Genomic DNA, 13883 nt, shown 5'->3' with positions numbered 1-13883 from the left:
AAAGGCTCCGCGACGTACTGCAGCCAAGGGAGGTAGGCAATTCCGCCTCGAGCTTCATCAAGGCCCGGAGACCAATACGCTCTCCATGGATTTCATCCCAACGCCAATCACACTCCCTTTTCATTTCTCTCAGTCCTGGCAGTAGGATGACCGTCCGGTATGGCCTCGCAGTATATCTGATTTTATTTTACACATTTACATTGAGTTTTATTAACTTGTACGAGAAAATTGTTCCGCTGATGCATTTCTTATTGCCTCGTTAGGCTTGCATCATCGTTGTACGAGTATGTAAGGGGAGAAATTTTCTTCACATGCATCATCATAATTTATATTTCACTATTGAAGTTTGTGTTTCTTGAGCTTGACATCCATAACCTGCTATAGTACGTATATGCCGATATCTGAAAAGCGAATTTCCTTAGTTTCAGTATCTGTCTGCTCAAGGAAGATGAGGCAAGGCAGAGAAGAGGAAAAGGATGAAAATTACTCAATATGAGGAAAATAATACGTTTCAAAAGACTTTCATAAGTGCGTTGCCAAACGTACACCAGGAAAGTTGTCGTACGTAAATCTGACAGTCTGGCGACAATGTTAAAAGCCGGTGTGTAGTCGGCTGAGGCATCGAGGCTTGAGCGGAGGGACTCGAATCAGACCACACTGCCAGTCGATAAGATATTTCCGTCCGCGCCACACACCCACAGCCAGAAGCAGTAACCGCCGCCACCACTACTAGTACCGCAGCTTGGCACCTCGCTGCGCCTCAAAACCAGGCCGACTATCTCTTTGAAAACACTCCACGTGACTTGACTGTACATCGTAACACAGCGAGAAATTGGGGCCACCACTCGCTCCAGCACGTTACGAAACTTTTCAAAGGCAGCCGATGCGAAGATTTCCACGCCTTGGCAGAACACTGACGCCTGCTGTCAACACTCAACGCAGCACCACTTCAACCGTGTTGCATGTCCCCCATACTTATAACAAAACAGACTCAGTGCTGTTTGATCTGAGCCTCTCCCGCCACTCCAGACGCATCGGGCGACATGATGCGGCTCAGGACAGCACTCTGGCTCGCGATGATGATGATGGTGCTGAGCAATCCTGTAAACGCTCGCAGTAAGCATATTTTGTATTGTTATGTTTTGCTTTTATTCTTAGTCATGATAACGTGGCAAGCTGTACGTATATCCCATTCATTACTACAGACAGCTTGCAATTAACAAACTTAATGCAGTCACATAATGGATCATATTCTGCGGCGCACCGCCACTACATTAAAAAAAAGCTCGAGTTGAAGTTACACGGATTTTTAAGGGTGTTTTTATGATTCTAGTAACAAATAAACAAAATTTTTACATCAGTAACAGGAGAAACACTTGAGAACCCGGCTAACCATTTATAGCCTTTAAAAACAGTTGTGGTGAGAGCAAAACATTTCGGAATAGTTCGTCATTTTAGTGAATATGACATAATCATTGTCAGGTGAATCACTAGATGGATACCGAAAAGTATAATCCGTAACTTGATAAAATCCTCTGACATCTAAAAATATAAAGAAATTGATATCGTGGTACTAAAAGATATAATGCCTTTTAATAGTAATATCTTCACACACACACACACACACACACACACACACACACACACACACATCAGGAATACTACAACCCACCATGTGCTTTACTTAATGGTAAGAAGGCCGAGGGAAGGCAATGCATGTAATGGTCGTCACATTTTATTTCTAGCTACACGATGCTTACTAAGTTACTATTCACTCTCACCTACGTATGTGTCCCCCTTACTAATGCAAGAGTTAATCAGCGCCTTCCATCTTTCATCCCTTTCACTGATATAAACTGTCAAATTCTCTTCATGTTTCCGCATTTTCCCCTAGTTTATTTTTTGAGCTCTCCGAATGGAATCATAAACACACAATAGATAATACCTTTTCTCTCGGTTCTATTAGTCTTTTTTTCTGGAAACGGAAATAAGATTGAGATATTTCTTAAACATATTTCCGCCCATGGTTACTTTCCCCAGTAAGTAAAAGAGGAAGGCATGGTAACAGGAAATTAAGTCAAGGCAAAGACTGACCTTGAACGAGAGAGCGAGACAGGGCATCCCTGATTTTAGTGATGCAAGATCAGGGACCATATTCTGAAACACTGCGCCGCACTTCCACTACATTCTAAAGGCTCTAGTTGAGGTCTCACGGGTTTTTGAGGGTAATTTACGGTTATAGTGACGAATTAAGAAGATTCCTACATTATTATCTGGAAAAAACACTCTTGAGGACCCGGTTAATCAGCTTTGTGGCCATAGAAAACGGTTGTGGTGAAAGAGTAAAGCGTTTCAGAACATGGGACCAGGAGGATTCCGGCGTGACGTGAATGATAAAAATACATAATAACATTGTCTTAATTCGGAATTTAGACGGAAGGAAGTTTATGTTGTCCGGAAACTTACCGGAAACCCGAAACGACTGGCAGCTGCGTCAGGAAGCTCCGTGACTCACGCGCTGGGCAACCACGGCGACCAGCTCAACCTTACCACGGTGTTGTGTTCCAGCTGGCTGTCATACACTACTCTCTCTCTCTCTCTCTCTCTCTCTCTCTGCAGGACTTCCATGTAATCAAAACCCACCCCCCAAAAAAAAACTTTTCCTCTTCTGTGATATGTTACTTCTTTCTTCAGTCTAGTCCAAGCTTTTCCTGTTGACGATATGGACGTACATACGAAACCCCTAGAGCGAGAGAGAGAGAGAGAGAGAGAGAGAGAGAGAGAGAGAGAGAGAGAGAGAGAGAGAGAGAGAGAGAGAGAGAGAGAGAGAGAGAGAGCTTTGGGAAAACCTCGTCGACACAGAAGCTGACTCAGCGGAAGGAGGAAGGTAGTGTGTGTGTGTGTGTGTGTGTGTGTGTGTGTGTTGGTAATCTCCACAGATCTACACAGGTTACATAAGTAATGTTAGATCTGAGGAGGAAGGAAGTGCCTTTGTTTATGTTGATAATAGAATTCATGTTATTCATCTTACCATCTCTCTCTCTCTCTCTCTCTCTCTCTCTCTCTCTCTCTCTCTCTCTCTCTCTCTCTCTCTGCAGGACTTTCATAACATCAAATAACTTTTCTATGATCTTGACACTTCCTTCCATTATGTGATAAGTGTGTGTGTGTGTGCGTGTGTGTGTATGTGTGTGTGTGTATGTGTGTTGTGTGTGTGTGTGTGTGTGTGTGTGTGTGTGTGTGTGTGTGTGTGTGTGTGTTTGCACTGTGGATTCTTTCCGAAAACTGATCGGCTGTTTCTTTATTTAAGAATCGTGGATTTTCTTTTCCAAATCCTGAATTCCAGAGAGAGAGAGAGAGAGAGAGAGAGAGAGAGAGAGAGAGAGAGAGAGAGAGAGAGAGAGAGAGAGAGAGAGGGAGAGTATAGTTATCTCCCTGAGTAGGATGAGATCATAATTGCATGCTGCTATCACGTGATGGACAAATCCGGAAAGTTTAGCGCCGAAGGATAAAAGAGGCCTTGAAGAGAGAGATTTGGCAACCCCTCCCTCACTACTGCAGACTGAATCAACTCCTGACATCCCCTACAACCCCGTAACACCATGTCAGGGACTACACGTGAAGGATAAAATGTGCAAGATAAACCCAGTTGTGGATATTGATGTTTTCTATAATCATCCTTATTTCAGAGTTCCGCATTTCTAAACCCTTTGAGCTCTGACCAGGGTTATTTCTCAAGGGTCACATATATGATTGATCATGTTCGTCACTGATAATGCAGAATACTTGTACTAGAATAATGAAAACCCATAAAAATTCCAATAACTTCGCTAGAGCACGGTAAGAATATTTTTCCTTACTGACGATGCAAAATACTCATAGTAGAATCATGAAAATCCACGAAAACTTCAATTACTTCACTAGAGCATGGTAAAAAGCAGTTCTCACGAGTTTTCCCAAGTGATGATGCAGAATACTAGTTAAACTACTACCAAAACCATGGAAACGCCCATGAAAACTGCAATAACTTTACTAGAGCATGGTAGATAAAAGTCGAGAAAAAATGTTTAAATGTTTAAATGTAAGATAATACGCTCTTGAGTTTTACGATATGAGAATGCTATTGCTCATTTCAGGAAGAAGACCGCGAAACAGAGGCGGCCGTTCACGTTCGCAGCAAAGCGAGCAGTTGTGGATTCCGCAGATGTCGGAGGGTCAAGTGGTTGAGCAGGGCGGGACCACTGACCCCTGGCTGCCCGTGAACTTCGTGCAGCCCCAACAAGCCCCGCTGTATGAAAACCCTTGGTTGCCTCAGGTCCCCGCCAACCTTCCGCGAGACACCTGGGCACCAATAGAGATCGAGCAGACGCAGCAAAGAATCCCTTGGTTCGAGCAGCGGCCGCAGACAAGTAAGTGTGATAATTGTGTTTATTGTGCTTCTTTTTCACTTGTTTTGTTAATTATGTATTGCCTCGTGCATTTGCCAGCCAGCGAGAGTTCTTGCCAGAGTTTTCATAAATAAAGTTAAGTAGTGCGTAGTGGAGGAAGAGGAGTCAGGTTCTGTGAGGACGTAGGTATTAAATTTCCCGAGACACAAAATGAGTCTTTAAAAGTGGTGTAGACGCGTCAAGATGTAGTACATTATTGAGACTTAGGGAACAGAGAGCCTCAGTTTTCTTCGCTGTCGTAGAGAGTGACCTCATGTTACTGCCTCGGTTTAGCAATTTTTATTTTTTGCCCTCTCTCTCTTCCTTCAGCTGCAGCACAGTTGACGTAGGTAGGGAAGTGAATGAGTGGAGCAGATTTAGTAGCCATTATTAACTCCGAAATTATTGCGAATATCTTAAAGAAAAGGTTTACCCAAATTTATAGATGAGAGAGAGAGAGAGAGAGAGAGAGAGAGAGAGAGAGAGAGAGAGAGAGAGAGAGAGAGAGAGAGAGAGAGAGAGAGAGAGAGAGAGAGAATCATCATGGTCACTTTTTGCATTCTTATTCTTCTTCAGACAGCTGCACCTTCCGTTACGATGGTGTTCCGAGCGAGTACATTCACCCTTTCCTTGTGGACACTGAGCGGCAGGAACTCATCTACCCGGACATCGTGCGTAGACAGCAGATCGTAACATTGACCAGTGGGACTACCGTTCTCGCCTCCTGTCCCGGCAGCGGCAACTACCTCGCCAGAAACAAGCAGCCTCGCGTGTACATTACCTGCAGGAACTCTCAGCTGTATCGCGGCAGGAATGTAAGCCTTGCAGTGCCTCCACTTGTCTTGTACGGAACTTGGCGTGGTGTTTTCAGAAGGGCACGGATTTTGAAATGCTTGAGACTCTGACAGGCTATTTTCAGAGGCTATGAAGATGCTTATATGGGTTTTCATAGGATTTTTCCCCCCAATGATGAGGCAAAATTCTTTTGAAACAATTGGAATCTTTCATATTTTTCCACCAGAACCGTTTAAAACTCTCAAGGACTATTTTCAGAGGTTACAAAGATGGGTTTTCATAGTTTTTTTTTTCGCAATTGATGATGCAGAACCCTTGCTAAACAGTTGAAATTCTTTATAACAGCCCGTCCAAAATAGTCAAATTAAGATTTCACAGATATGAGGTAACGTCTGAGAGCAGTCGCAGTCCGTGCGAGCTAAAGAGAACGAGCTCCAATAGTTTTTAAGGGATACTGTGCAGAAATGAAGTCTGAATGTCTCGTCAGTGATGCGCCCTGCCTGATCGTAGTAGTAGCAACAGTAGTAGTAGTAGTAGTAGTAGTAGTAGTAGTAGTATAGTAGAATTATGGCTGTGGTCTCAATGGTGCTATATCTATTAACATATTAGATCAGTAAAGTCTATTTCATCGCTCTCGATCGCGTGGTCCAATATAATAACGTTCTTCACCATCTACCTTTAGTCTGCACTACTCACTCCCTTATTGCCTCCACAGCCGGTATCTTGGGCGGACCTGGGGTGTCACAAGAAGATCAAACCCACATTGAAGTCAGGCGAGAGCTGCGGGAAGGACAGCCGCATGCACTTTATCGGCTGGGACATTCGCCGGGGCCTCTACCTTCCCCAGATATCGGTCTGCTTTAACAGAAAGCTAGAGACCTCAGTGTTTGTCACCCACACGATACACGGAAGGTAAAACATTTCTAATCCTTCTGTGAGTGAGTGAAATGCTGCTGTTGTCGAGTGTAACTGGAGAGAGGAGGGAAAAATGAAGTGTATTTTTTGTTTCTATCTTGTTCCCCGTGGTTTTTAATTTCACACGTGTTGGTTGGTGGTTTCATTCCGTCTCTCTGACATGATAGGATGACAGATTTTGTTTCTACGTAGTTTCCTGCTCTCTCTCTCTCTCTCTCTCTCTCTCTCTCTCTCTCTCTCTCTCTCTCTCTCTCTCTCTCTCTCTCTCTCTCTCTCTCCCTCCCTCCCTCCCTCCCTCCCTCTCTCTCTCTCTCTCTCTCTCTCTCTCTCTCTCTCTCTCTCTCTCTCTCTCTCTCTCTCTCTCTCTCTCTCTCTCTCTCTCTTACATATGCTCATGAGGAGTGTACAGGTTTCGTCTTCCATGGCCTCATCAAATGCAAGTCTCTTCAAATTAGGGGAGCATTTCTTTACCTTGGAAATTAACAAAAACAAGCTTTATAGGGTACATGAGTTTCCTTCTTTTGTCCGTTTTGTTGTTGGCATTAACATCATCATTATCTAGGAGATAAATTTTGTCTTTTCTAGGTTACAGAACTAAGTAACATGCTTGGGCGTCTGAAAAAAAATGTTAAGGGACTATGAGGAAAAGATGTCCGGCAATTGGAAAGGTTGAATGTCTCCTCAGATTCATCGACGCCAAGGTGGTGGAGCCGTCGAGGCCAAGCTTCAAGAGTAACAGGATGTTCTCGGTGAGCCTGAATCGCCAGTACAAGAAGGCCAAGCAGAGGGAATTAGCATCACAATACCTGAGGTCGATGGATGAGCTTTCCGGCAAGGGGCAGCACTACCTAGCCAAGGGACACTTAGCACCTGACGCGGACTTCGTGCTGGAGGCGGAGCAAGATGCCACCTATTATTACATTAACGTCGTTCCGCAGTGGCAGGCTGTCAACAACGGGAATTGGAAGGTTGGTCTATACTCTTTATCGTTGCTTCGAGTCACTGAGCCGCGTAGTGTGAAGTACAGCCGTTGTATATTCTTAAACGTGTATTTTTCTCATAAGGAATGTTTTCAGAGGGCACTGATGTGGTTCTTAAGGGTTCTTAAGGGTGATTTTTTTCTTTTAATTGATGATGCAAAGTCATTGTTAGGATATTATTAGAATCATGAAAAACGCCTTTGAAAACTATAACTTCCTTTCTCTCTCTCTCTCTCTCTCTCTCTCTCTCTCTCTCTCTCTCTCTCTCTCTCTCTCTCTCTCTCTCTCTCTCTCTTTTCTCTGTTACAAGCTTAAAGCACACATTTCTGTTATTCCTTGAGGACAAGGAAGATCTGGTTGGCTTTGATATTAAAAGAAAAAAAGCAGTTTACTTAACTGTCATAAAGACACAGCCTTATGGACAACCATCAACTTATATCTCACAATTCTTAACGTGATTCACTGTGTTTCTTCAGAGCCTTGAGTCTGCGGTGCGGGAGTTGGCTGAGGAACGGCAGGCCACCCTGGAAGTGTACACAGGCACTCACGGCATCCTGGAGCTGCCGGACGTGAACAGCCACCCCACCACAATGTTCCTCGGGGGGAAGGTGGTGCCCGTGCCCGCCCTCATGTGGAAGGTTAGGGAGAAACACCACACCAGAGAGTATTGCGTACATTATCCGTATTACCAGGGACATTACCAAACCGTTGTTTTTTTTTTTATAATATTTGTTGGTGTATTTCAGTATTGCACTTTGCTTTTGTTCATGTTGGCAGTCAGCTCTCAAAAATTAAGAATGAAACATGCAGGTGTTTCATGATAGAACACTTATAACGTGAAACAGGCCTGTATTCTGAAGCACTTCTACATCGCACCTCCATTTTATTCAAAATGGTCTAGTTGAAGTTACACAAGTTTTTCAGGTGTTTTTGTGGTTCTAGGACAGATTAACAACATTTGTACATTATTGACACATCTCTTAACTGTCTTGAAAAGCCAGCATCTCTGTGGTCTTTGAAAATAGTCGTGGTGAGAGAGCAAAACGTTTCAGAATACAGGCTAGAGACTCACGCAAGCTTTTTCTCCCATCTACAGGTAATCCATGATCCCGCAGCGAACACTGCGGTAGCTATTGTTGTGATAAACGACGTGAAGGAGAGACCATCCTCAGGCTCTTGGAGATCGAGACACCCGCCGTGCTCTACCGTGTGTTCCGACCTAGGTTGGGTTGACTGGGAAGTTGACGACGTGACCGAGGGAAGGACCTTTTGCTGCACAGTGGACGACCTCCGCCAAACCATCCCTCACCTTCCAAGGCTGAGTGGAGTGAATCTTTTCGTGTAGTCATTTGGTTGGATATCAACATTTTCCAAGTGCTTTAAGGAATATGCGTTTTTTAATACTTAATGTGTGTGCGTGTGTGTGTGTGTGTGTGTATGTAGAGGCCTTTGGACAAATACTTGTGTGGTATAGCAGCACATATACCGTAACAAAGTACCACGTATGTATTCTCGTGTTCCAAGCCTCGTTCTCTCTGAGCAAAAGCCAACGGAACAAAGCTCCGGCGCTTTCTCCAAAATCTGGCTTCCTGCACGCAATACAACTTGGTCGCTGAAAACACAGAGCTAAGCCTTAACTCCTTGATCATTTCACTTGGCCTCTCAGAACTTTGGGCTTGCCTGTGAGCTGAATATCTGGGCGATCATGCACGAATGTTAACTGACTGGACACTCAAACACTAACTTTAACTCTCAGACATTAAGTTCCCCTAGTTCGGTGGAACCAGGAAAGAGATATAACGTGTTTTTAATAGTACCCGGATTCGCTAAAGCTACGGAAAAAAAAAAAAAGATTAATTGCATCGTCATTTGTTCCACGGCGAGGAAGGAATCACATATCATTAAGAGTTACGGAATTTAAGTTAATGTTTGTCTAGAAAGTTGCTCCTTCTTGGTAGATGAAAGAGCTGTGTTTTTATTTATGTTATGTCAACAGGATCTTCCCTGTCCGGGATCAGAAATGACAGGAATGTAAGTTTTTGAGAGAGAGAGAGAGAGAGAGAGAGAGAGAGAGAGAGAGAGAGAGAGAGAGAGAGAGAGAGAGAGAGAGAGAGAGAGAGAGACTAATATAAAAGAAAGAAAGAATGATATGGAACTAATTCTTCTATTTAACCAATTATTTTTAACTATATCAATTAATGGTATCTGGTATGATTACTTCCATTATAAATATATGACTGTTATCTTAAGCTACGTTATTGTAAGTCAGACAATTACACGGCACTGTAGTATTAGCCGGATCAATCAATATCTTGGCAGCAGGCAGGTGCAGACAACGGCGCAGACGAGCCTTCAGTATGTAGGTCAAGCGATCCCCTCTCCATGGCCATGCATATCATTCATAAATGCTGCAGTACAGAAACTCCCTCCAGTCAGTTTATGGTCATCTTTATAAACAAAATGCTCAAGTCAGTTTCTTTTTTTTTTTTTTATACTATTCGGAAAACTAAGGTGAAAGACATCTCATTTTCCTTATTTCCATATTACAAGCATAAAAGTTGAATCTAAAACTCTCTTTAGTCAGTTTATCATCATTTTCATAAACAAACTGCTCAAGTCCGTTTCTTTTATCTTTTTCTTTTATTATTATTATTCAGAAAATCACGGTGAAAAATATCCCCTTTTCTTATACAGAAGCTGAATCTTATACCACTGTTACTTTGGACAGGTGAAAGACAAATGCACCAATATGTAAATGATAAATTAAATGAAATTAAATAAATATATATATATTGGAAATGAATCTTTAAAATCTCTCTATTCATGTGTATTGGTTATCGAGTATATAGCGTTGAATAGTGCTAGTTTGACTCCTAGTTTTTGCCTTAGTGCCAGGGATGTGAGACAGACAGACAGACAGACAGACAGACAGATAGACAGACAAGCAGGCAGACGGAGAGAGAAGGCAGAAGTACTGAGCGCTCTTAGTAATAAAGGTAATAATTTTATACACAAAGGTGGTGCCATTACAGCTGAACTTTCATCTCGCTTTGCCGACTCTCTTTCTGTGTGAGTGTGAGCAGGAGCGTGCGTCTCTTGTCCTGTGAGCAGCTGGCAGAAATTGAGCTAGTTTTACCCTCTTTTCTTTATGTATGTGTGTCTTAAATATTCGTTTATTACAGTGCAAAGTCCTCAACGTTATGATTTTTTTTTTTTTTTTTTTTGGTCTCATTGCTCGAAAAAATATCAGTCTGGTTTGGTAATGTAGTGTTGTGACACACACACACACACACACACACACACACACACACACACACACACACACACACACTTATTATTATTACTATTATTATTACACACACACACACACACACACACACACACACACACACGTAATTGTAGTGGTGTAAGTTGTAGTGTGAGTACTGAGCATTGGCGCCACGCGAGAAAAAGAAAAAATGAAAAAAAAGATAAATAAAACAAAGAAATAAAGATAGAAACCAAACAGAGGCAGAAGAAGCCGACCAGCAGGTGTGCCGCCCGCCGTGCCAGGTGTGACAGGCAAGAAGAACATCGACTCTCCCCGGCAAGAACGGGAGAGAGGAAGAGAGGGCGTGACGTCTCACTCGTTCCTCCGTGACCCGTGAAGGTTCTCGTCTCAACAGGACACTCGGGCTGAGTTTTCAAGAACTCTCACTGCTCCTGCTTGACCCTTTGACACAGATTACCCCGGTCTGCATTGATGTGACTTTTCTTCTTAGGAACATTTTCATTTCCTTCGCTTTCAGTATTACCATCTTCCTCTCCTGTTATTGCTGATTTTTTTTGTAATTTTTCCTTTAATTAAGTACCTCTTTTCTTATTTTCTATTATTCACCCATTCATTTATTTATTCATTATTAGAAGCATATCCATTTTCTTCGTTTTCAACAATGCCACTCTTCTCTCTTTTTTTTTTTCAGTTTGTTCCCTTTTAATTGAACACCGCAAAACATTTTTTTCTTGAGTTGAATACCTTTATATATTTTTTGTCTTTCATCATTATTACTTTTAGAAGACTTCCCATTTTCTTTACTTTCACCACCTTCGTTTCCTTGTATTGGTATATTTTTTCATATTTTTTCCCTTCAATTGAACACCGTAAAGCAAGAGCTCGCGTGGCATAATGAACTGTTTGAACTGCGTGGCTGGCGGAGCAATTAAGCTTTACATGGTGTATGCCATTAAAAAGCGGAAAGGTTACGAAGGCAATGACTCCCTTTAGGACCGATTGGAGGGGAATATTGCAAGCGTCACGCGCACTGAGGGGAGAGAAGCACGTGGGAGGCAGGCGGGCGGCAGGTAAGGAGGAAGTGCTTGTGGGCGCCGCGAGGAGTGCACGGGTTGAGGTTTCACAGCGGGAGGAAGGTAGAGAGCTCCCAGACACCCCAAGGAGGGACTCGATGTGCTTAGCTGAGAGATGCCCAAGATATGATGCACTCCACATACGTCAGTGTGAGAGAAGATGAGGGAAGAGCGTCAACTTTGCAGATCGTCACCTTCACGACCCAGAGTGACTTTATACTCGTGGGATATTTTAAACAGGGTGACGTGTTTCATTTCAGCTCGCGTCCTGAAGGCTGCGAGTTCGATCATGGCTCACGGAAGGTTCTTGGTGGGAGAGACAGCACTCTAGTTGTATTTTTCTTTTTCTTTTTTTCTTTTTTTTTTTTTTTTACTTATATAAGAAGTGTTCTAGCTAAGGGCTCCAGAAATGCAGGACAAAACGGCCACTGAGGTGCCGGTCACAAAAGAACAGAGCCAAAAAGATTATTCAGAGTTAGAAAAGAGTCTTGAAAATGTCATGCGTGGTTTCTGTTCACTATAGATTCATTGTAAGGGTTTCCTCTCTGTACACTCGTCATTCATTTGTCAAATGGTTAGCTTATGAGCGGCACACTATATAGATCACTTGGGACAACGCAGGATATTTATCAACTCTAATTACTGGTTCATTTATACACAGACACATTCCGTGACTCATAGTTTTAGCATCAAAAGTATTTAGTTCAAAACGGTACTTATCAATAGGGGTGAGTTAGGCTGTCAATTTAGTTCACGTCAGACTGACCAGTGTTTACAGAGGATACTTGAAATTTGCGATAATATGATTTACATCAGTCATCCAGATTTGAAACGATGTACTTGTTTGCATTTTTTATACACGGTGACGCGCGGCGAGGACGGGACAAGGCAGGGCAGGACAGGGCCGGACAGGGCAGGGCAAAGTGTGTGGGCGTGTGTTTGTAAATGAAGGGGCAGCCTCTCTTTACTATTATTCCCTGCTTCACTAATTTACCATGATGAGAGAGAGAGAGAGAGAGAGAGAGAGAGAGAGAGAGAGAGAGAGAGAGAGAGATTTGCATATAAATGTAGACCACATAAACTCTTTGGTGATCCGTTCCTAATCTAAAGTAGCTTAAGCGATCAATGGCAGTAATATGCAAATACCTGGATGCCACAATAGCGAGTGAAGTATTGTTACAGTATAAGGCCGAGGCAGCTGAGGGAGGCAGACACTGAATTCACATCTCTTTTTTGTTATGTTAATCAAATATAACATGAGCAGCTTACAAGAGGTTACTGGAGTATACCGATACGTGAAGACTGTTATTGCATTATTCCACACCGATGCCGTAGTCTGGAATGAGGATGAAAGTGTGTATACTTGTAGCAGAACCTTATTTGGGAAAGGAGAGGTTTGTCTGAAATAAAGCTAAAGTTTTACAAGAGGTTACTGAAATATGCCAATTCATGCTGATGCTGTGATCTGAAGCAAGGATGAAAATGTAATAGAATCTTATTTTAGCGAAAAGGAAAGGATAATCTGAAAAAAAAAGAATTTTTCTCTGGATGAAGGGTCACACAGTTTTTGAGTAATCATTTATCTCTCTATCTGTCTATATTCCAGGTCGGCAATCCCACACAGGACAGAGCACCACACACTCATACACGCATAATTCTCACTCCTTGCCCCATCGACCCCTCGTGGAAAAAGAATAATTCATAAATAAATAATAATAGAAAAAAAAAAAAACTTTGGATATATTTGGATCTAGAAATTCTGAGAGATCGTCGCGAGGTAAAAATTTGTCTTTTTATATTTTATTTATTTATTTATTTATTTATTTTATTTTTTTCATGCGTGAATCATAAGTTATTAGTCGAAGAGCAGATTCAGGCGATGATAGTGTCTTCCATGCGCCACACTGGTGCGCTACGAAACATGATAGCAAGCATAGTCCTGAGCGAGTTACCGTTGAGTCAGTGAGGTTACATATATAGGGAGGAAAGAAGTAATTAGATGCGATAAACACGATGAAAAGTATAACAACCTCCACAATTTGATTTACCAAAGCCTTCATTTATATTAATGATATTTTTCATTATTTATTCTCTTATTTTAATTTATACATCCTTGGTGGTTCTTGAAATTATCAAGAACCACCAAGACTCCAACAGACAGCGACTTGCCTCGACCCCGATATTGATCCGTTCATGATTTCCTCTTTCGCTGCTCCTCCTTCCCCTGACGATGAAGGATTCACGCAGATCGTTAGTATTGCCACCTCTCGCTCCTCTCTTTACGTGATGGGTGGCTGTTTGAAGGATGTATATTTATTGCGTCCCCCGATCACGTTCATGGTCTCGTATAGCTTTCCCCCGCCAACACACCAATGTCATCCATCTCGTGCTTACCTGTCTGTTGCCTTCACCTCCATTGGTG

The 13883-nt window shown here is 42.5% G+C and overlaps 1 protein-coding gene across 1 annotated transcript; it reads left to right on the top strand.

Annotated features, from left to right (window-relative positions):
- The first annotated feature begins 345 nt into the window (after nucleotides 1-345).
- LOC135106859 (uncharacterized) lies at nucleotides 346-9916 on the top strand. The gene is made up of 7 exons (XM_064016227.1): nucleotides 346-1116; nucleotides 4137-4409; nucleotides 5004-5242; nucleotides 5938-6134; nucleotides 6823-7105; nucleotides 7594-7755; nucleotides 8214-9916. Exons 1-7 carry the CDS (start codon nucleotides 1044-1046, stop codon nucleotides 8460-8462), a joined length of 1476 nt encoding a protein of 491 aa, XP_063872297.1. The 5' UTR covers nucleotides 346-1043; the 3' UTR covers nucleotides 8463-9916.
- Nucleotides 9917-13883: the final 3967 nt, after the last annotated feature.

Source organism: Scylla paramamosain, chromosome 14, assembly GCF_035594125.1.
Source record: "Scylla paramamosain isolate STU-SP2022 chromosome 14, ASM3559412v1, whole genome shotgun sequence".
Lineage (NCBI taxonomy): Eukaryota > Metazoa > Arthropoda > Malacostraca > Decapoda > Portunidae > Scylla > Scylla paramamosain.
Note: the sequence above shows the minus strand (reverse complement) of the source record. Positions and strands in the feature narration are given on the sequence as shown.